At 44.5% G+C, this 19,749-nt stretch overlaps 2 protein-coding genes and 1 pseudogene across 3 annotated transcripts; 1 reads left to right on the top strand and 2 right to left on the bottom strand.

Annotated features, from left to right (window-relative positions):
- Window positions 1–1,699: 1,699 nt before the first annotated feature.
- On the bottom strand, window positions 1,700–2,751 carry LOC144716400 (putative transcriptional regulator tpeD). The gene is made up of 3 exons (XM_078591509.1): window positions 2,515–2,751; window positions 2,120–2,431; window positions 1,700–2,035 (listed from the first exon to the last, which is right to left on the bottom strand). Exons 1-3 carry the CDS (start codon window positions 2,749–2,751, stop codon window positions 1,700–1,702), a joined length of 885 nt encoding a protein of 294 aa, XP_078447635.1.
- Window positions 2,752–12,998: 10,247 nt separating this feature from the next.
- LOC144717110 (pentatricopeptide repeat-containing protein At4g18840 pseudogene) lies at window positions 12,999–15,173 on the bottom strand (annotated as a pseudogene).
- Window positions 15,172–17,473, top strand: LOC144717108 (pentatricopeptide repeat-containing protein At3g29230-like). 2 transcript variants are annotated; one of them, XM_078592429.1, is made up of 2 exons: window positions 15,172–16,664; window positions 16,897–17,473. In XM_078592429.1, the coding sequence occupies exons 1-2, from the start codon at window positions 15,172–15,174 to the stop codon at window positions 17,087–17,089; spliced, it is 1,686 nt and encodes a 561-aa protein (XP_078448555.1). In that variant the 3' UTR covers window positions 17,090–17,473. The 2 variants fall into 2 exon arrangements, with proteins under 2 accessions (XP_078448555.1, XP_078448554.1); XM_078592428.1 differs by having other exon boundaries at window positions 16,861–17,473.
- Window positions 17,474–19,749: the final 2,276 nt, after the last annotated feature.

Raw genomic sequence — 19,749 nt, 5'->3', positions numbered from 1 at the left:
GAATATGAAATCTTATGGAGTATACGAAGATGTGTAAGAAAAAACATACTAAATGATAAAGTATTGATGTCATTGTCGAGTTTGAGACGATTTTTGCGACGTCATTGACTACTTGTTGCGGATAATGAATTACACAACGAACAACAGCTAATGCGCATTATCAAAGAGTAACGGTAACTTAATGTTCCACAGTAACGTAAAGATGGGGAAGTCAACCAAACATACATTTAAAAAGTGAAGATGGTCCTTAAACAACTAATCATAACAAACATCATAGGTTCTCATGCCACGAGCCATCCGTTTCCCCCGCCATTGCTTTCCGGTGATGGATGTAGCCTTTTGTTGATAGTATGGCAGACTTGAAACTCGACAAAGCTTATCATTGCTGAGGTGAAATTGTACTGGGTCCAATAAGTGTGGTCTGCTCATGGCTCATAAAATGGATCACGGCTCACTGAGATGTGCAGATCTGGTATGGGCTTATTTGGGGTAAGGCGAAGGCTTGCAAGGATTCGTACTGTACTGCAATCAATCAATTCTATTTGCTCCGGTGAGAATTGAGGGGCATTGATAGTGTTGTATTTGATATTTTCGCCACACCCTCCATTATTATCACTGTCATCTTCAGAATTAGAGCTGATGACGTGCACAGTTGTGTCTTGTGATTTCTTCGTCTGGCATTGAAGGAGAAGACATACACTCCGACATGGTAGGCGTCGATGTTCTGTTGCTGGTTTGTCACCTAACGTCATGGCACCTGTCATGGTCTATATGGCTTAGGTAATATTGGTTGTAATACACAAATAAGTACTCAAATATAAACTCAAAAGTATCATATGTCAAACATGCAGTGGAAAATGAAATTGTACTAAGGACAAAGTTCTGGAAAAAGTGTTTATCCATGTTTGGGAAAAGGGTTAGATTCGTCTTCACAACGCTTCTCATGTAATGCAGCATCACAGGAGTCCTACCGCTTGGAAGCTATCACGACATCTGAAATAAAAGCCATCTCAATTTACCATCCACATGACTAACATAATTTAAGATAAATTAGAATCATACCTGATGAATCTGAGTCAACATCAATGTCACCCTCAAGGCAAATGTCGTACCATTTAGTTTTTTCTTCTTGACACCAACACTTCACACAGAAAAGTGCCTCAATACTCATCCCCTCCAAACGGGACCTCTCATAAGTGACAACTGCTCTACCAGCAGAAAATAACCGTTCTAATGGAGCACTTGTAGCAGGCAATGTTAAAAATTCACGTGCAATTTTGGACAGTGCCAGATAGACAAGAACACCCTTAGGTCCCCACCAGGCACGTGCAGAGTCTCCCCCTCCTTGGTGGGTTGTACGTAAGAATGTCTCCATTTCCTCCAAAGGAGAAGCTGGTGAGGTTGTTCTTGTACACAGTTCGCTGCTAAGGGCCTGATTGACCCAAGCCTTCGATGGTTGTTGCTGTAGGGGCATGGTTGTATCCCGTCGGTCATGGGAACATGCCAGTGTATTGGGGAGAATTCCACGGACAAAGGATACGACCTTCAAATATGATGCCTCGTCAAACATTGCCCCCTTGCGAAACAGGTCGAGCTATGAGGCAACAAGGACGGCATCGTTGTTCCACAACAACTTCATATATTCAGCTAGTTTCGTCGGCATGGCGACAACTGCATGTAGCAATGCTGCGCGTTCATCCTATGGTAGTCTCTTGCATGTGAACAGCGTGGACTCGGTAATCCGCTTCGTTACGTCGTCCATGTGCCGAACTAATGCTCGCACGAGGAGGAGGACATCCCCAATGACAGACTCCTTCGACCTGATAACATGGTCAGTTGTGTATGCAAAAGGTCCCAATAAGAGGGCAAACTCCTTAAGCAATTCCCATTCATCACGCGAGATCTTCGTCTGGCTACCCCCTGTCGTGAAGAATGCAGCCCCTGCATCCATCACATCCCTTTTGGCAGTAGCTTCTTCTAGCATGTCGTGTGTGCTACTCCATCGTGTCGGGCAGTCAAGCGAGGGCAATCTTGGCTTCAATTTATGTGTCATGCGTAAATCAGCATAATATATCCGTCGTTTTGTTGATCGACGTATAGCTCTAATTACTGTTCTCACTTTAGTCACTATTTCCTCAATCGAACTGTTGCGCCGCTGCAATGAGATGTCTTCTTCACCCTCCTCCATGTCTGATCCACTGTCATACATATTGGCAGTCCTACCAACATCACTCTCCTCCTCGACTATGGGTGTCGTAGTGGGTATAGAGAAGCTCTTCAATGCAGCTTGAACAACAATGTTCACTATGTGTGTGACGCATGGAACGTGTCGCCTAACACTGAACCCTGTGCTCCTTCCACACACTCTTCTTCCTAATATGGCCATCATTCTCTTGTTGCTTGATGCGTTATCAGTGGTAATGGCACATAACTGCAATGTGAAGCACATTAAACATCAGAGCATGCACTGAAAACTATCAAATACAAAGGTCCCAGCATTATTACATTACTCACCTTTGTGTCGAGTCCATACTCTTCAAGCACCTTGGCAAGAATTTCTGCCATAGACTCAGCGTCATGCATCTCATAAAGCTCGCGAACAGCAAGGACAAGTTCACGATACGTCCAACGAGCGTCAATCCAATGAACTGTTACGCCCAAGAGTCCACAACCATTTTCCGTCGTCCAACCATCAACTGTGATCGCCACACGATTGATATCTTCTAATATGCGAATGATCTTCGCCTTCATCCTCTCAAACAATTTCATCGTCCATGCCTTGATGACTCGGGCACTAGGTGAGGGTACCTCGCTCTGTGTCGCAAATCGCCATGTCTCCTTCCAAGCATCTGTATCAACCCAACGCCATGGCAAGTCTGTGCAACAAACTAGCCGACTAATGACATCCTTGGTCTCTTCTGGTGTTCAACCCCTCAATGGTCGCCTTCCACTGAAGAGACCTGATGTCCCATTGTCTACTAAGTCGTCTATACATCGTTACGTGCTAGTGCTGCCCTTCAGCGCATCATATTCTTTTGGATCGACAGATTTGAAATGATGCCAAAAGACGCTTGTACTACCATCTATTGGGTGCTTAAGATGTACCGGCTTTGTCGCATTCTTCGTGCGACAAATTTCACACTCGTATGTTGAATCCCCAACAACCATGAAGTACCTTAGAATGGATGATCGTTTTGCGCATCCACGGGCCTCCGAGACATCAGCAGTATGCTCTGCTGGTAATTCCTCAAATTTTGACTCCTCATCTATTTGAGGTAAAGCGCTCTCTACCGTTGACATGGCAGTTGGTGGGGTGAAATGTAAGGTGTATGTGTAATGCTGTAATGTAAGGATGTTAAAAAAAAGATCCTGAATTGAACTATTTCCTTAGAGAAACATGTAAGCAGTATATACGTACGTAGGTAAGAGGGAGAGAGTGTGAATGAATGAAATACATAGTAATTTCAGGATCCTTCAATAAACAATAATGAAATAAATTGATGACATAAACAATGATGAAACAATGAAATAGAACAATGCATGTGCGACGGTTAACTCTGTATGGATCTGTTTACTCTGAAAGGACAAGTAGACGCTCTATTTTGTATGGATATGGTGTCGAGTGCCGACATATAAACAATGCAATTGATCGCTGCAATAGATCAGTGCAATAGATCGGTGCGGTAGATCGATGCAATAGATGGATGCAATAGATCAATGCAATAGAACGCGGAAAAATGGCTAAAGAAACCTGTGTCACCTGCTCGGCATATAAACAATGAGATAGATTGATGCATGTGCGGCGTCATGCAATGTAAATTATGAATAATGCGAAAAAAATATTCTTTTGTACAATTTGATAGATGATGAACCATTATCGGGTGGAGGACTGACCTGAAGCTAGCTCGAATTGAGAGTCGAGAGTTGAGACGCCAACTTGGAGTCGAGACCTAGCTCCAGCTCCGCAACTCAAGCTCGGCACTCTACAGCCCTAGCTCGAATCGAGAGTCGAGAGTCAGGACGCCGACTCGGAGTCGAGACCTAGCTCCAGCTCCGTAGCTCCAGCTCTGCACTCCGCAGCCCTAGCTCGAGTCAAGTGTCGAGAGTCGAGACCTGGACTCGGAGAGTAGGAGTCCCCGACTTGAAATAAAAGTTTGTATCTTTCCCATTACGAGGATCTTTCCCGTTATCCGATATCCGTATGCGATATCAGATAACAAAACATGGGAAAGTAGAATTTTGCTGAACGAGGACGGATAACGGACCCGTAACAGATAACGATCGAATTTTTTCCCGTACTCTGATATCGATATCCGATAACAGATATCGGATATCGATTACGATACAACAGATGTCGAACGAAGTTTGAACGAAACATATTTTGTAACGGATACCAGCGCCCAATTTTGTATCCGTTATCCGAACGGTTGCACCCTACTCTCTAGTTCTCTTTCCCAGCATCAATCTTCCGTCATCTCAGATGAATGACTAATGACAGAAATGACTTTGGACAATCATCTACCCACCAATCCTACTGCCAGTCTCCACACTACAAACTAGTATTTCTCATCATAACACTAGAGCTGTTGGAGGAAAATAGATGACATTTTCAAACGGACAAAAAGGGACTGAACGGATTTCCGTTCCATTATCCGTCCATGGAATTTTTTTTCGTTTCGTTATTCGTCACAGTTTCGTGATCATCACAAGTCCGTCATCAGTCCCGTTCCATCATTCGTCTGTTAGAAAAAATGGAACGGATAACAGACGTTTAGATGACAGAACGAGGGCCTTTTTAAACATTTCCCATCGACCTCTCTCGCTTTATTAATGACTTCATGTTCGTCGGCTTCTCCACTGCCACCCAGACCAGCACCGAGGCCCACGACATCCACTGGTGGACCTTCTCCTCTACCGGCCAGGCAGCGCCGCCTCCGATAGCGCCGGCTCCTCCACGGTCTGCACTAGGAACGAGCTCTATTGGCGGGGACTCGGGGTGGTGGCCGGAATGGCCTCCGGCAGTGCCTTCTTCCTTGCGGCCTTCTTCTCTCCATCTTCTCTCTTGCTCTCCTCCGGTCCCCTCTCTTTCTCTCCTCATCTTCTCTCTTCCTCTCCTCCAGCCTTGTCTCTCTTCATCTTCTCTCTTGCTCTCCCCGTCCCCCCTCTCTATCCTCTCTCTATCTCTCTACCTTCTCCCTTCTCTTCGTCTCTCTCTCTCTATCTTCTCTCTTGCTCTCTCTCTGTGCCAATGACCTCTCTCTACCAAGATCCAAAGGATGACCTGAGAAAGCTGTGATCTTGGCAAAGAGGACGCCGAGCCTCTCAAGCCTTCCTCCCCCCTTCCCTCCTTCTTTCCTCCCTCCTCTACCCCACTGCTCCTCTTCCTCTCTTCCTCCTTCCGAAGACCCCCGCCGCTTTCTCTCATTCTCCCCCTCCAATGAAACGCTCCAGAGACAAAGAATAAACCTCCCCAAAGAAGCGTTGTTCTTGCTGCCCTCATAAGCTTCGCCTTGCTGGCTTCTGTTGCCGTTGCGGCCTCCTCTTCTGCTCTCTTCACTGCTACTCCGATCGCCATGACTGCACCTTTGACTACAAAATGATGTATGATGGATATCCGTCGTCTGGGCTACCCAGCGGCGCTGCCGTGGTCCCGGCATCGATCTAGTGGTGGAGATCGCTAGCTTGCCGTGGGAGATCTTGATCTCCACCATCCCTCGGTGTTGATCTAGCCCAGGACTTACCTTCTCGCCGTCGACTTACCTTTTCATTATTTTAGAGTTTTTAATTAATATATTATATAAATTCATCATCAGAAAAAAATTCATCCATCATCCGCCCCTTTTCGTTTGTCATCTTCGTCATCTGTCGTTTGTTACAAATGATGGATGACTGACGATTTGGCCTGACTACCTTGAGGCCAGGGTGAGCGAGAGAGATAATTAAGTAGAAGGAAGAAGAAGCAGAATTGGAATAAGAAAAGGTAATTTTTCATTTACACACATATGGTATTTATACTTGCCGATTAACGCATAATTTGACCATTTGTAACGGCTAGTTTTACTAGCCATTATAAACTCGATTTAAACCGGGCAGTGGGCCCCACAGTAATTAGCCCAATGTACATCTTATATCCGACACTCCCCCTCAAGCGCAGGAATGTATTTTGGTCATTCCAAGCTTGGATGCCAGATATTGCATATTCTGAATTGGTAAACCCTTGGTGAAGATGTCAGCACACTACTCCTTAGAGCTGACGTGTTCTGCCTTGAGAATTCCATGCTCCAGATGATCTTGTATATAAAATCTATCAATGTTCACATGTTTCATTCAATCATGATAAACTGGGTCATGAGCAATGCTGATGGCGGACTTGTTGTCGCAACGGATAATAATTGGTTTTGAATATGTAATCTTCAAGTCGTCAAGTAGGCTTTTCATCCAAATTGTTTCTGCGATTCCTTTTGACATTGCTATGAACTCAGCTTTAGTACTTGACTTTGAAACTACACTATTTTTTTTCTTCTCCATGTTGCTAGGTTTCCTCCAAGGAATGTACAATGTCCCGTAGTAGACCTATAATCAAGATGAGACCCAGGAAAGTCAGAATCGGTGTATAGAATAAGGCCTAACTTACCTGTCCTTTTGTATGCGATGCCCAGTCCTAGGGTTCCCTTCAAATACCTGAGAATTCTGTTAACTGCCTGAAAATGGGAATTTCTAGGTGAATGCATAAACTGACTAAGTACATTTACAACATAACATATGTCTGGTTGCGTGTGTGAGAGATATACCAATTTTCCCACAATACTTTGGTAAGAACTCATTTCCATCTTAGGGTCGTTTTCACTAATGGTTAATTTGTGGTTGACTTCAATCAGAGTTTCACTTGCATGAAAATTCATATGTATAGTTTCATTTAGGATATCTAGAATATATTTCTGTTGTGTCATTAATACCCCTTCACTTGATCTTGCAAATTCTATGCCTAAAAAATATTTTATAGGTCCTAATTGTTTAACTCTAAAATCTTTGTCTAAATCATTTTCAGGATTCTTAATTCCTCTAAGATCGTTTCCAGTAATGATAATGTCTTCCACATACACTAATAACATTGTAATCATTCTTTCAGTTTTGAGTTTAAAAAACATAGTATGTTCACCATTACTTTGATTGTAGCCAAGATTTTTCATAGCTTGGGCAAATTTTCCAAACCATGCTCTGGGTGACTGTTTCAAACCATATAGGGCCTTGCAAAGTCAACATACCTTACCCTGACTTAGTTTGTCTTCATATCCAGGGGGAATATCCATGTAAATTTCTTCCTTCAGATCCCCATTAAGAAAAACACTTTTAATATCATACTGATTTAATGGCCAATCCAAATTCACCGCCAAGGAAATAAGAATTCTAATAGTATTAATCTTCGCGACTGGGGCAAAGGTTTCTTGATAGTCAATTCCGTATGTTTGTCTGTACGTTATGGCTACAAGGTGTACCTTATACCTGTCTAGAATACCATCAGACTTACACTTTATCGTGTACACCCATTTACAGCCTACTGATTTTTTGTCTTTTGGTCGATCAACTATCTCCCATGTATTATTATGTAGTAGGGCCCTCATTTCCTTATCCATAGCTTCCTTCCATCTAATGTTCTTCATAGCCTCAATTGGAGATTTTGATATTTGAATGTCCTGTATTGTGGTGAGAAATACTTTATATTCAGGTGAGACATGCTTAAAATTCATGTAATTTACCATGGAATATGGTACAGGTTTCACACATGCTTGTTTTCCCTTTCTTAGGGCAATGGGCCAGTCTGTCCCAGCACTATCCGGTTCCATTTCAGTAAGCTTATCTTCTCCTCCCCCTCCATTCAAATCCACAAGTTCTGTTGATTTTTCCCTTTTCTCCTCTTATACTATTTTGGATATGGGGTCAATTGATGTACCCCTTCCAATGGTCCTGTCGTGACTCCTATTTCAGTGTGTTGACTCGGATCTGTAGATTATGTTTCATATGCAACTTCATCTGGCTCGGGGGAAGTAGTATCAAATCTATTTTCTGGTAATCTAAATTCTACACATGACTTTTGGTTGGTACCCATACTTGGTGTTGGTGTTGCTTCACTTGTGAGTAACTGGGTTATGTTTTTATGGGCCTCAGTACCGTGCGGCTTATAATAAAAAGATTTCTCATCAAATACTACAGCCTTGGATACAATGTACTTGTGGGTAATTGGATGATATAACTTGAATCCCTTTTGAGTAACAGAATATCCAATAAAAACGCACTCCAATCCTTTTGTAGATAACTTGTTCTGTTTGTGTATGATTGTATACGTAGCCAATACATCCAAATATTCTAACAGGTAATCCAGTCTTCAATCACACGTTGGGATAGTACATTTCCACTAGTTCAAGAGGACTTTTGAAATCTAAGGCCCTAGAAGAAAGTCGATTTATATAGTAAGTAGCTGTCATTATCGCAAATCCCCATAGGTTTGCTGGGACATTTCCTTGGATTAGTAGGGTTCTGCCCTTGTCTACTATATCTCCAATTTTCCTCTCAGCTACTCCAATTTGTTGTGGAGTATAAGGACATGAAATTTCATGTCTTATGCCTTCAGTGGTAACAAATTCTAGAAGTCATTTGTTCAGAAAATCTTTGGTTCTAAGTCCTTGGACTGAGTCACCAAACTGTCTTTTAATCAATGCACATAATCCCTTTATATTTTTGGGTTACTTCATGTTTGTGTTTCTGAAGGAACACCCAGCTATATTTATTGGTCCAAACTAAGGGGTAAATTTTGATCTTAAGTCGTTTGTAAGGATAGTTAAGTACCAATCAACAATTTTATTTCCTTACTAGTAGTATTTTAGTAAGGGTCGATCCCTCAGGGAGCTAGGTAGCTAGTTAGAATGAATTTCAATTAGTATTGCAAGTTCAAGATTCATATAAACTTTTTTGTAATGTTTTTAGTGATTAGGAAGCTTAATGTTCAATTAATAAGGATGATATGAATTTTACCAAGTGTGAAAATTTTTTCGTAGAAAGCTTAGATTGAGAATGATTTTTGAGAATTTTTTCAGAATTGTTTATCGTCTCTAGAGAGAGATAAAAAATTCTGAATTTAATTGAGTGAGAAAAGGAGAGGAAGAGAGAGATAGCGCACAAGCTTGGGCGCTTCCGCCGCTGTTTGTGCGCTGGGCTTCGCCGCTCCACAGCTGGTTGCGCACGCGGAGGTCCTCTCACGTGCAGTGGACCAAAACAACGATATCTGGAGTTCCAGATATCGGTTTGACACGTGTGTGTAGGCGTTGGAAAGCTTGAGACGTTGGCTATCTGCCTAATGATATCCAAGAAGCTTAAGAGAATTCTAAAAGGAGATAGGGTGAGAAGAAGCACGTAACCTTTTTGTCACACCCCAAAGGGCCAAAGGTTGTTGCTCCAGCTCCCTACCAACTGGCTTCAAGATCCAGGACGCTTCTAGAAGACTCCTTGCACCTTCTGAATGAAGATGGACCCAGGAACAAGCTCAAGAAAGAAGGAAAGTGAACAAAGCAATACTCAATTCTTGGATGCCCTCAAGGAGGGTGAGGGGGTCCCTTTTATAGGGGTACATGTGTTAGTTTCAGCCATTCTTGGTGGTTGGATTATGGATGAACGTCCAGGATTGAGTTCTTGAGGCATCAATCCAGGTGATCAGACCCCAACCAACCAGATTCTTTCCCTCCAAGTCAAATTTGGAGGGAAAAGAACAAGTTGGTTATAGTTAGTTACAAGTCATGTCTAGCCCTTAGATTTGGGCTGGAATGGATGGGTGGATGCATTCCACCTCATGGATCCTGGGCTGGATCTCAACCCTGGGCTCTCCTCCAACCAGGATCTGCCAGCTGGAGTCACCCTCATGTGCCTTGATCAACCTGGAAGCCTCCAAGGACGTTCTAGAAGGTCTCCTTCAAGCTCCTTTATACCAAGCCTATCGATTGAGTCAACTCCGCTGGTTAGCATGCATCTTTTTCTTGATTGCTCCTTTTGACTTGAAATTTTGTCCCAAGCCTCAAGACTTCTGTCTTGTCTTCCCCATAAAATTTCGTAATTTTATGACCATCAAAAGTCAACCTTGACCTGAAGAGTCAACACACTAGGGAATTCGTTAGATTCCTATCCCACTTGACTCAATGAGTCAAGTGGGGGTTAGAAATATCCCTCAAATCCTCTTATATGTAAATCCCAAACTGTGTAACTTGTGAAATGCATGTCAAAGCATTGATGGAAACATTAATTAAGTACAAAATGTAAGCTTTTTAATCTTTGGGAAAGTGAAAAGGCATGATCTCATTACTATGCAAAATACGCATTTTTGGCAATGTTGTACTTACTTTTAGGAGATTGAAGATGAATAATGCATGGAAATGACTACCCTTATTTGAGTTTATTAAGTATCTGCTATAGTCATCTACACATACTAGGAAATATTTGAATCCTAGTATATCCTGTTGTGGAGAAGGTCCCCAAACATCACAGGGATTATTTGGAAAGGTTTAGTCGTATAGGATTTACTCGGTGGATATGAGGTCCGTTTAATTTTTCCTAACTGGAAAGCTTCACATATCAATTTTTTCAACTAAAAGGTTCTTGAATAGGTGAGGGTAAATGTGTTTTATGACATGGAAAGATGGATGACCCATTCTTTGATGAATCTCCATGAGTGACTCCTTTGATGTGGCAGTAGCTACCACTTTTGTTTGGCCTCCTCCTAAGCGTCCAGAATTTTGGCAAGGGAGGTAGTAGAGTCCTTGTTGGACCTTAGCTAGTCCAGTCCTCCACTCGAGTTCCTTATGACATAAATAAGCATCCATATTACCAAACATAACATTATATTCTTTTCTCTTAGCTAGTTGTTGTACTGAGATTAAGTTTACAAAAAGTTTTGGAACATGCAACATGTTTTGCAGTTCACCAATTGGTTGTATATTCAAATTGCCTATTCCCACTACTGGAAGTAGTGTTCCATCGGCAGTTTGTACATGCTTACCGGGATCGATTTTTTCATATGTTGTGAAGGATTCTCTCCTAGATGACATATGATCCGTTGCTCCTGAATCTAGGATCCATGCATTTGTTAGATACACAGCAAAAACAAAGCTATTTTCGTTAAAAAATCATTGTTATTGGCCGTCGAGGTGGAGCCGATGATAGAACCAAAGTGTATGATCATCTTCAAGTTATGAAGTTCCTCCATCATCTTCTGGAAATCCTGCATTGAGGGAAGAGTATTACCAGAATTTTGCTCTCCTTGCTGTGCTAGATGCGCTCTTGCAATGTGAGGAGGCTTCCCATGCAGCTTCCAGCATTTGTCTTTGGTATGCCCCTTTCTTTGCAGTAATTACAAAAGATGTCTTCCTTGTTAGATTTTTCTTGATCACCCTTTTTCTAGATCTGTCTTTTTGTTATATAGGTTGTGCCTTCAATGGCTCCTTTGATAGCGTTTAAACGACTTTCTTCTTGCATGGCCTTGGACTCAGCCTCGTCATATGTAGGTTCATCTTCACGATTATAGAGCTGACTCCTGATCAGTTCAAACTCTGGTCTAAGCCCCTGAAGGAATTGACAGAGGCGATTAGTCGCCTCATGTGCTCTAGCTACTCGGTCAATGGAGGGCGGACGACAATGATCCAGCTCATTGGGAATATCTCTCAGCTTATTGGAACAGGTAAGCACATCCATGTCTCCTTGCTTGAGAGTATAGGACTGGACGATGAGATTGATAATCTTCGTTTTGTCATTCTTCTTAGAATGATTTCGATGGACAGCTGCCCATAGAGCTTTAGACATTGCATACGAAGTGTACCTTGTTAACTTCTCTGAAGAGAGAGAATCAAGCATTCATCCAAATACGAATTCCTCCTCCATGGTCCATTTCTGGTAATCTGGATGAGTTTCGCTTCGACAGTCTTCGGTAAAGTGATGTAGGAGCTTACGGGGCTTCAAAGCATCTTGAATAATTCTTTCCCAAAGAAAGAGATTGTTGCCATTGAAAATGTTGTACTTTGCAAGTACTGGGAGATGTGTCAGCCATTGATCAGGGACTATCTACTGGTGCCCGGATGATGCAGTCAATACAATAGGACCTGGAGCTTCATCGACTCGTCAGCCATAGTGCCTTGTGATCGAGATCCTCCCGTGGGATGATCCTAGCTTCTGCAAGTCAAGATCCTTCCGTAGGATGATCTAGCTGTAGCAAATAAACTCTAAATAAAATGACAATCAGACCTGCTCTGATACCATGATGATTTGGCCTGACTACCTTGAGGCCAGGGTGAGCAAGATAGATAATTAAGTAGAAGGAAGAAGAAGCAGAATTGGAAGAAGAAAATGTGATTTTTCATTTGCACACATAGGGTATTTATACATGCCGATTAACAGCTAATTTGACCGTTAATAACAGCTAGTTTTTCTAGCCGTTATAAACCCGATTTAAATCGGGTAGTGTGCCCTACAGTAATTAGCCCAACGTACATCTTATATCCGACAATGACAAGTGACGTATGACGAATAGCCCTCTGTTCAGTCTAAGGATCGGCACGCGTCATCTATCACATCACACATCACTGTGATGAAAACGTGACGGATGACGTGACGGTGACGGTTTTAGGGGTCCGTGATGGTGATGGTGACGGTTGACGAAATGGTCGTGATGGGGGCGTGATGGTGACGGGGTGCCCCGAACATGTGACGTGACGGATCGGCCCCGGATGACAGCCGTGACGGAATTTTCGAAAAGTTAAAACGGACTGAAAATACATATAAAAATCATTATTTTTAATCTGTCTCTGGCTGAGATTTCGCCATGTGACGTTGCCATTTCGATTTCCTGATATTTTGCACAGAAGTCCCTGTTTTTTTTGCACACGCAATCCGACACCGCCTATAAATAGTTGGAGATATTCCCCTCTGATTCTCTGTCCTCCAAATTTCCCTAATAAAAACCACAGGAAATTTTAACAATTATACCACTTACTTTAGAAATTACCATGATATCCTATTTTCCTGCAAAGTGTTCACAGTCACCGATGAAGATGATGAGTTCTCAAAAATGACTATGAAAACCACTATAAATATGGAGGGCGATACTCGACTGTAGGGTTTTATTCACGTTACCGGTGACGGTGATGTGGTCATGGTGACGGGGACGTGACGGGATGCCCTATGGAGGGAGGCGTGACGGGAACGTGACGGGACGCCCTATAGAGGGAAGCGTGACGGGAACATGACAATTTTTTTTGCATATGCTGGGATACGTGATGGGACGGTGACATGATGAAAATTTCGTCATGTCACCGTCTGTCACGTTTTGTCATCCGTTCTGTCACATTCGGGGCGGCACGTCCCGGACGTGCCGTTCCCTAGTTCAATCATCCGTCCGTCACACCAGACGATGACGGATGACGATTTTTGAACGGACGGATGAAGAAACGTCACCTGTCCTCCAGCTCTACATAACACTGACCCGTCAACCATTAACCATCAACCGTTCCAAATTCAACAATGTCGATGAAGGCGCTTGACGTCAACTATAATAAATCCTTCTCGGCAACCAAACTGCTGCCGGCCATCTTCCCCCCTCGCCTCTCTTTCAAGAGCGTTCGAACAGCGACGACATCGTCCCATCTCATGGCAGCGGCGAACATGTTGGAGAGCAGCGCGTACCTCCCACAATGGCGGGGCTCCATCTCGATGGCCTTCTTCGCCATCATCTCCCCCATCTCAACCCGCCCATGAATCCCGCAAGCCCCGGCGAGAGCCCCAATCTGCCCTGCCTCCGCCTCAAACGGCATGCTCTCCAACATCGCTCTCGCCTCCTCCACCAGCCCCGCGCGCCCCAGCAAATCAACCAAACAGCCGTAGTGCTCCGGCCATGGCCTCATCCCGCACTCCCCCACCATCATCGCGAACAGCCTCTGCCCTTCCTCCACCATCCCGCCATGGCTGCAAGCTCCGAGCACGCTCAGGAAGCTCGTCTCGTTCGGCTTCTCCCCCGCCACCACCATCTTCCAGAACAGCGCCAGCGCCTCCTCTCCCCGCCCGTTCATCGCCAGCCCCGCCATGGCGGAATTCCAAGCGTAGACGTTCCTCCTCGGCATCTCGTTGAAGATCGCCATGGCTTTGGCCGCGTCCCCGCACTTGCCGTACATCTCCACCAGCGCGGTGGACAAGACGACGCTCTTCTCCCCGCCGCGTTCTTCGATTTTGGCGTGCATTCGTTCGCCATGGTTGAGATCTCGGAGCTGCGCGCAGGCGGAAACCGCGCTCACAAACGCGGCCTCCCCCGGCTGAGCTCCCCTCTCCACCATCTCTTCAAACACCGCCATAGCCTCTCTCCAAAGCCCCGCCTGCGCGAACCCGGACAGCAGACCCGCCCAAGACGCTGAATTCCTGTGCGGCATTGCGTCGAACAGCTCCCGGGCTTCCTCCTTTCTTCCTTGCTTGGCGTACCCAGCGATAATCGCGTTCCAGGAGATGATGTTCTTGCTCGGCATTCTGTCAAAGAACCATCGCGCCATGGTTAGACAGCCGGAGTTCGCGTACCCAGAGACCATGCTCGTCCAGGAGACCACATCTCCGAGACGGCGGTTTTCGTAGAAGATCAGGCGGGCGGATTCCATGTCCTGAAACGAAGCGTACATGGCGATGGCGTTGTTCTTCACGAAGAGATCGGTCTGCGACCCGAGTTTTAAAACATGGGTGTGGGCTGTTTTTCCCAGACTTGCGAAGCCCAGTTTAGCACAGCAGCGGATTAAGAAAGCGTGGGTGATGTTGTCGGGCGACAGTCCATGGCGGAGGAGATGGCGGTAGAGTTTGACAGCTTCTGAGGGCTCGGAGCTTTTAGAGAAGCCCCTGATCATGGAGTTGTACATGGAGCGCGTCGGACTGTCTGCCATGGCGAAGAGGGACTTAGCGTAGGAGAGGTCCCCCGGGATGGAAATCGCGCAGAAGGCCAGCAGCCTGGATACAGCACAAGGGTCTTCCCCGAGCCCGCTGGCTATGGCTCGAGCGTGGCCCGCGCGCAGCTCGGCCATGGACTCGAACGCGGCTAAGGCCTGGCTCAGGTCGAGGTGATAGACGAGCCGCCGGAGCTTGGCCGCTAGCAGACCGCTCCCAGCCATGGTGAGTTCTCTTCTGGGCTCTTGCAAGAGCGAGAGGCAGCTTAAGGAGGCCCACGGTCAAGTCATCAAGCGAGATCCATGGCCGTTTCAGAGCTCCGCTGCCAGCCTCTTCCTCTCCGCTTACGCCGTCTCTTCTCATGGGAATTTAGACATCGCCATGGCCATCTTCTACCAAATGCAGAGACCCAGCACCTTCGCCTGCAACTCGATTATCCGAGGTTTGGCTGCCGGGAAGAAACCCGCGAACGCGGTGCTCGTTTTCTCTGAACTTCTCCGACGGGGGTTTCAACCGAACAACTTCACGTTCCCGTTCTTGCTGAAATCCTGCGCCGAGGCCTCTTTGATGAAACCCGGAGCTTCTATCCACGGTTTAATCGTAAAGAGCGGACAGGAGAACGATTGTTTTATCCGCAGCACTCTGATCCGGTTCTACGCTAGAGGGCATCTCGCAGATGCGCGTAAAGTGTTCGACGAATGCTCTCGTAGAGAATCAGTGTCTTGGAACTCCATGATAGACGGGTACGTGAAGGCCGGCGAGCTGGGGGAAGCCCGTTTTGTATTTGATAGAATGATCTCCAGAGATACAATATCCTGGAACACGATGATCAACGGGTACGTAATCTTCGGCGATCTTCATCAAGCGAAGAACTTGTTCCAGCAAATGCCTTCCCGGAGTATCGTCTCGTGGAATTCTATCCTCGCAGGCCACGCCAAGTGCGGGGATTTGAGCGGCGCTCTCAAAGTGTTCGAGGAAATGCCCAAGAGAGATGTTGTATCCTGGAATGCTATGCTTGCTTGCTACTCTCAGAGCGGCAAGCCGAGAGAAGCTCTGGAGCTCTTTGATTTGATGCGGCGTGAGAGGGTGAAGCCGACGGATGCAACGATTGTTAGCTTGCTGTCGGCTTGTGGGTTGCTGGGAGCTCTAGACCAGGGAAAAGCTGTGGAAAGTTTCATGAGAGAGCAGAAGGTGCAGCCCAACACCATCCTGGGCACTGCGCTTGTGGACATGTATGCCAAGTGTGGTGACATAGAACAAGCAGAGGAGGTTTTCCAGAGTCTGGAGGAGCGAGATGTGCTTGCATGGAACACCATGATTGCCGCCACGGGCATGCATGGGCAGTCGCAGAGAGCTCTGCATCTGTTCGAGGAGATGGAGGCGAGCGGCTTGCCGCCGGATGATATCACCTTTGTGGCCGTCCTTGGTGCTTGCAGCCATGGCGGGGACGTGGAGAGGGGCAGGCTGCTGCTCAATTCTATGGAGAAGAAGTATGGGATTAAGCCCAAGCTGGAGCATTATGGGTGCCTTATTGACCTCCTTGCGAGAGCTGGGTATCTTGAAGAGGCTCTGGAGGTGATCGAGAGCATGCCCATGGAGCCTAATCCCGGCGCCTGGGGCGCTTTGCTTGGTGGCTGCAAGATCCATGGCAACATTCGTGTTGCAGAAGCTGCGGGTCTGCACCTTCTCAAGCTCCAGCCCAACCACAGCGGCCGGTAACAAAGCACACCCAATTTCTTCTTCTTCACCAATTTCATCATCGGAGTCATCATCATGATCATCATTATAATCAATATCATCATCATCCTCATTATAATCAATATCATCATCATCATCATCATTATCATCATCATCATCATCTGGTACAATTTTGCCTGCTGCATATTTTGAGCTCTTTTTGAACTCAAACAGTTACGTCCTGCTGTCGAACATATATGCTGCTTCCAGGAAGTGGGAGGAAGCCGGCAGGGTGAGGCAGATGATGGAGGCAAGATGCATTGTCAAGTCCCCTGGCCTCAGCCTTGTAGACAAGGGCAGTGTCATCCCTTCATTGGAAACCCCTGAAATCTTCAACCTTTATCTTCATCCTCCTCCCCAAGGATGGGACTACGGAGCTCAACCTTCATCGTCTTGGCCATAGAGCCCAACAGAGACCACAACTCAACCAAGGAAGGGTGAACCCGGTCTTGCGCCATGAACCAGTGAACGACACCATCAACCTCCACAGAGCTGAACCCGGTCTCATGCTCTTGGCCTCATCCCACCGCAGAGCCAAGTTACAGACATTCGAGAAGCCCACATACCTCCCATCATGCTCCGGCTCAAGTTCGACAAGCCTCTTCTCCAATGCCATGCCTAGCTCCACCCATGGCTGGCACATGCGCGAAGCAGCTCGCCAAGCACATACCCATCCAGCTCCATCGCCATTGCACTTGTCAACTCCGCCTCCACAACTTAACTGGCCTGGCTAATGAACCCTAAACTTACATTAAATTATACATATTTTAAGGCCATTTTGGGATCATTTTATGTGTATTATCTTCATTTTTATATGGATTCTCAATTCATCTATTAGACAGAAACCTTTGTAAAAGTCCAATTATGAAATATAATTTTTACATACTATACAAGTCTGATTATTTCATAGTAAAAATGTGTATAAAATATTATTAAATTGTGATGGGATGGGGCATGATGAGATGAATGACTAATGGTGATGGGATGGAGCGTGATGGGTAGTTTTCCACATCTCCCATCCCATCACACTTCCCTGATTTTTTAGAAATATCTATCATGGTATGTCATTGCTCTCTCTGTTTTTGTCTCTTATTATATTGCCCTATCTCTTAATCACTCGATAGCTCTCTCTTTCTCTCTCACACTCTCTCTTTAACTCAATCTCTTTCTCTTCCACACACACACTATATCTCTACTTCACACACACAATCTCTCTCACTCTCTCTCCCCCCTCTCCCCCAGCTGTGACCTCCCTTTGATGCTACTGTAGCCAGAACTATCACTATCGCCATCGGCACTGCCATCACCATCTCCATCGTGTATGAGCACCTAAGGAGAAGTTCCTAGAGGAAGAGAGAGAGATAGAGGGAGAGGGAAGGCAATGTGATCTAATATTATGTAGCCTTCAAGCCAATCACACATCTATGTCATATTTAAGTTCGCTAAAAATAAATATTAATGAATTATTAATATTGTACGATGTTTGTAACAAACTCCTTGAACATATGAAATAGCTAAGTGAACTATGATGAGATCATAATACAATGGTTATTAATACTCAAATATTTTTATTCAAAGGACACTCGAGGACATAAAAATCTGAAAAAAAAAGTACCCTAATCCTAGTTTTCTGAATGGTATGGGTGATCACGTGGTCATTAGTGTAGAGACACTAAGTACGACTGATGGGTGCTGTTTTGGGAAAGAGTTCAATGAAATTGATATGTATGAATCCCTGATTGTAATTTCACCAAAATATAAATCTGCTTGATTCATGTCATGGTTTTATTAGTCCTAAGAGCTGAGACACCAAAGCCATATTATGGATAGAGAATTATTATTTTTATTGTGATTTATGAATCCTTAATGACCAGATTCGGATTAGTCTTGGCTCAGAAATAACAAAAAGTCTACGAGAGTGATTATATGGTCAATATGGGATTGTCTGCCAGGGATGCATTGAATTCCCTGGCCAGGGTAGTTGGGAAGTTGGAGAAGAGATTTCCCAATGACCTCTATTACACATTATTACTAATTAGAATGATGTATTAGGGTTTGAGGATACCATACCCTAAGTCATTTGGGAGTCTCATGTGGATCAAGGATTATACATAAATGGTAGCCAATGAAGATAATTTTTTTATGAGAGAGATGATGCAATAATCTATATTTTCAAGAGTATGATGTGTAAATTTGCACCTTACGAGCTAAATACATCCTTAATTAACTAACCTACATATCAATACAGTTAATTAATAAAGCTTGTCAACAAAGAGTACTGGGCCATTAAAGGTATGAAGTAGACTGATCCATGTGCCTAAAGGCTCACACACATAAGATCTAAAGACTTGTGAAAATCTCAAACAGAGTATAAATAAGGGAGCTGCCAATGTCATGTTCCCATGCAAACTAGGCTTGGGCATCCCGCATTTCTTCTGTCCCTCTAAAATGCTATCCTTTTGTGTGATTAGATGGTAAAAAACTCGACCAGATCTTCAAGTAGAGTTCAATAGATTGAATAGGAGATCCATCATTCAAGTGATCATGTAGATAAGTGGTACAAGATCTCGTGCACGGGAACCCACAGTTATGGACTTAAATCTGTTAGTATGGAACATTTTTTTTTCCTAGCAAAATCCACATAAGGTGGTTTGATCATACTCTAGTTTATAGTTTAAATATAATTTCATTTGTCCATTCTAAGGCAAAATATTAATTTCTGGCAGTTAATCAAGTTTAGAGAACCCATAATGAGGGGGACAGAGAGACCAAGAGACTAATAGTGAGCTATTTTCTTAAAAAAGATTGTTAGTACAGTCATTGGGGCATGACATTGCATCACATCATCCATTCAAACCCCTCATCATCCATCATGGCACCGTCACCCTTATGACATGACATTGTATAATGCGGTTAATTTCAATGTGACATGATACAAACAGAAATGCATATTTTCACTTAAAGGAATGGACAGCTTAGATGTCTCAAGTTTTTACTTTCCCCTATTTGAGGTTCTATCTCTCTTCATGGCAAGGAACCGGAGAAAACCTTAATAAATTGACC

Source organism: Wolffia australiana, chromosome 2 (assembly GCF_029677425.1).
Source record: "Wolffia australiana isolate 7733 chromosome 2, ASM2967742v1".
Lineage (NCBI taxonomy): Eukaryota > Viridiplantae > Streptophyta > Magnoliopsida > Alismatales > Araceae > Wolffia > Wolffia australiana.
The sequence above is the reverse complement of the archived record's forward strand: the minus strand, read 5'-3'. Positions and strand labels throughout refer to the sequence as shown.

What these genes read in the sequence shown, in the direction of transcription:
- LOC144716400 (XM_078591509.1), bottom strand. Translation starts at nt 2,751, where the DNA reads ATGAAGGCGAAGATCATTCGCATATTAGAAGATATCAATCGTGTGGCG. An exon ending in AGTATGGACTCGACACAAAG is followed by an intron (nt 2,432 to 2,514) that starts GTGAGTAATGTA and finishes TTCACATTGCAG; the next exon opens with TTATGTGCCATTACCACTGA. An exon ending in TTGAGGAAATAGTGACTAAA is followed by an intron (nt 2,036 to 2,119) that starts GTGAGAACAGTA and finishes CATAAATTGAAG; the next exon opens with CCAAGATTGCCCTCGCTTGA.
- LOC144717108 (XM_078592428.1), top strand. Translation starts at nt 15,172, where the DNA reads ATGGTGAGTTCTCTTCTGGGCTCTTGCAAGAGCGAGAGGCAGCTTAAG. An exon ending in CAGCCCAACCACAGCGGCCG is followed by an intron (nt 16,665 to 16,860) that starts GTAACAAAGCAC and finishes GAACTCAAACAG; the next exon opens with TTACGTCCTGCTGTCGAACA.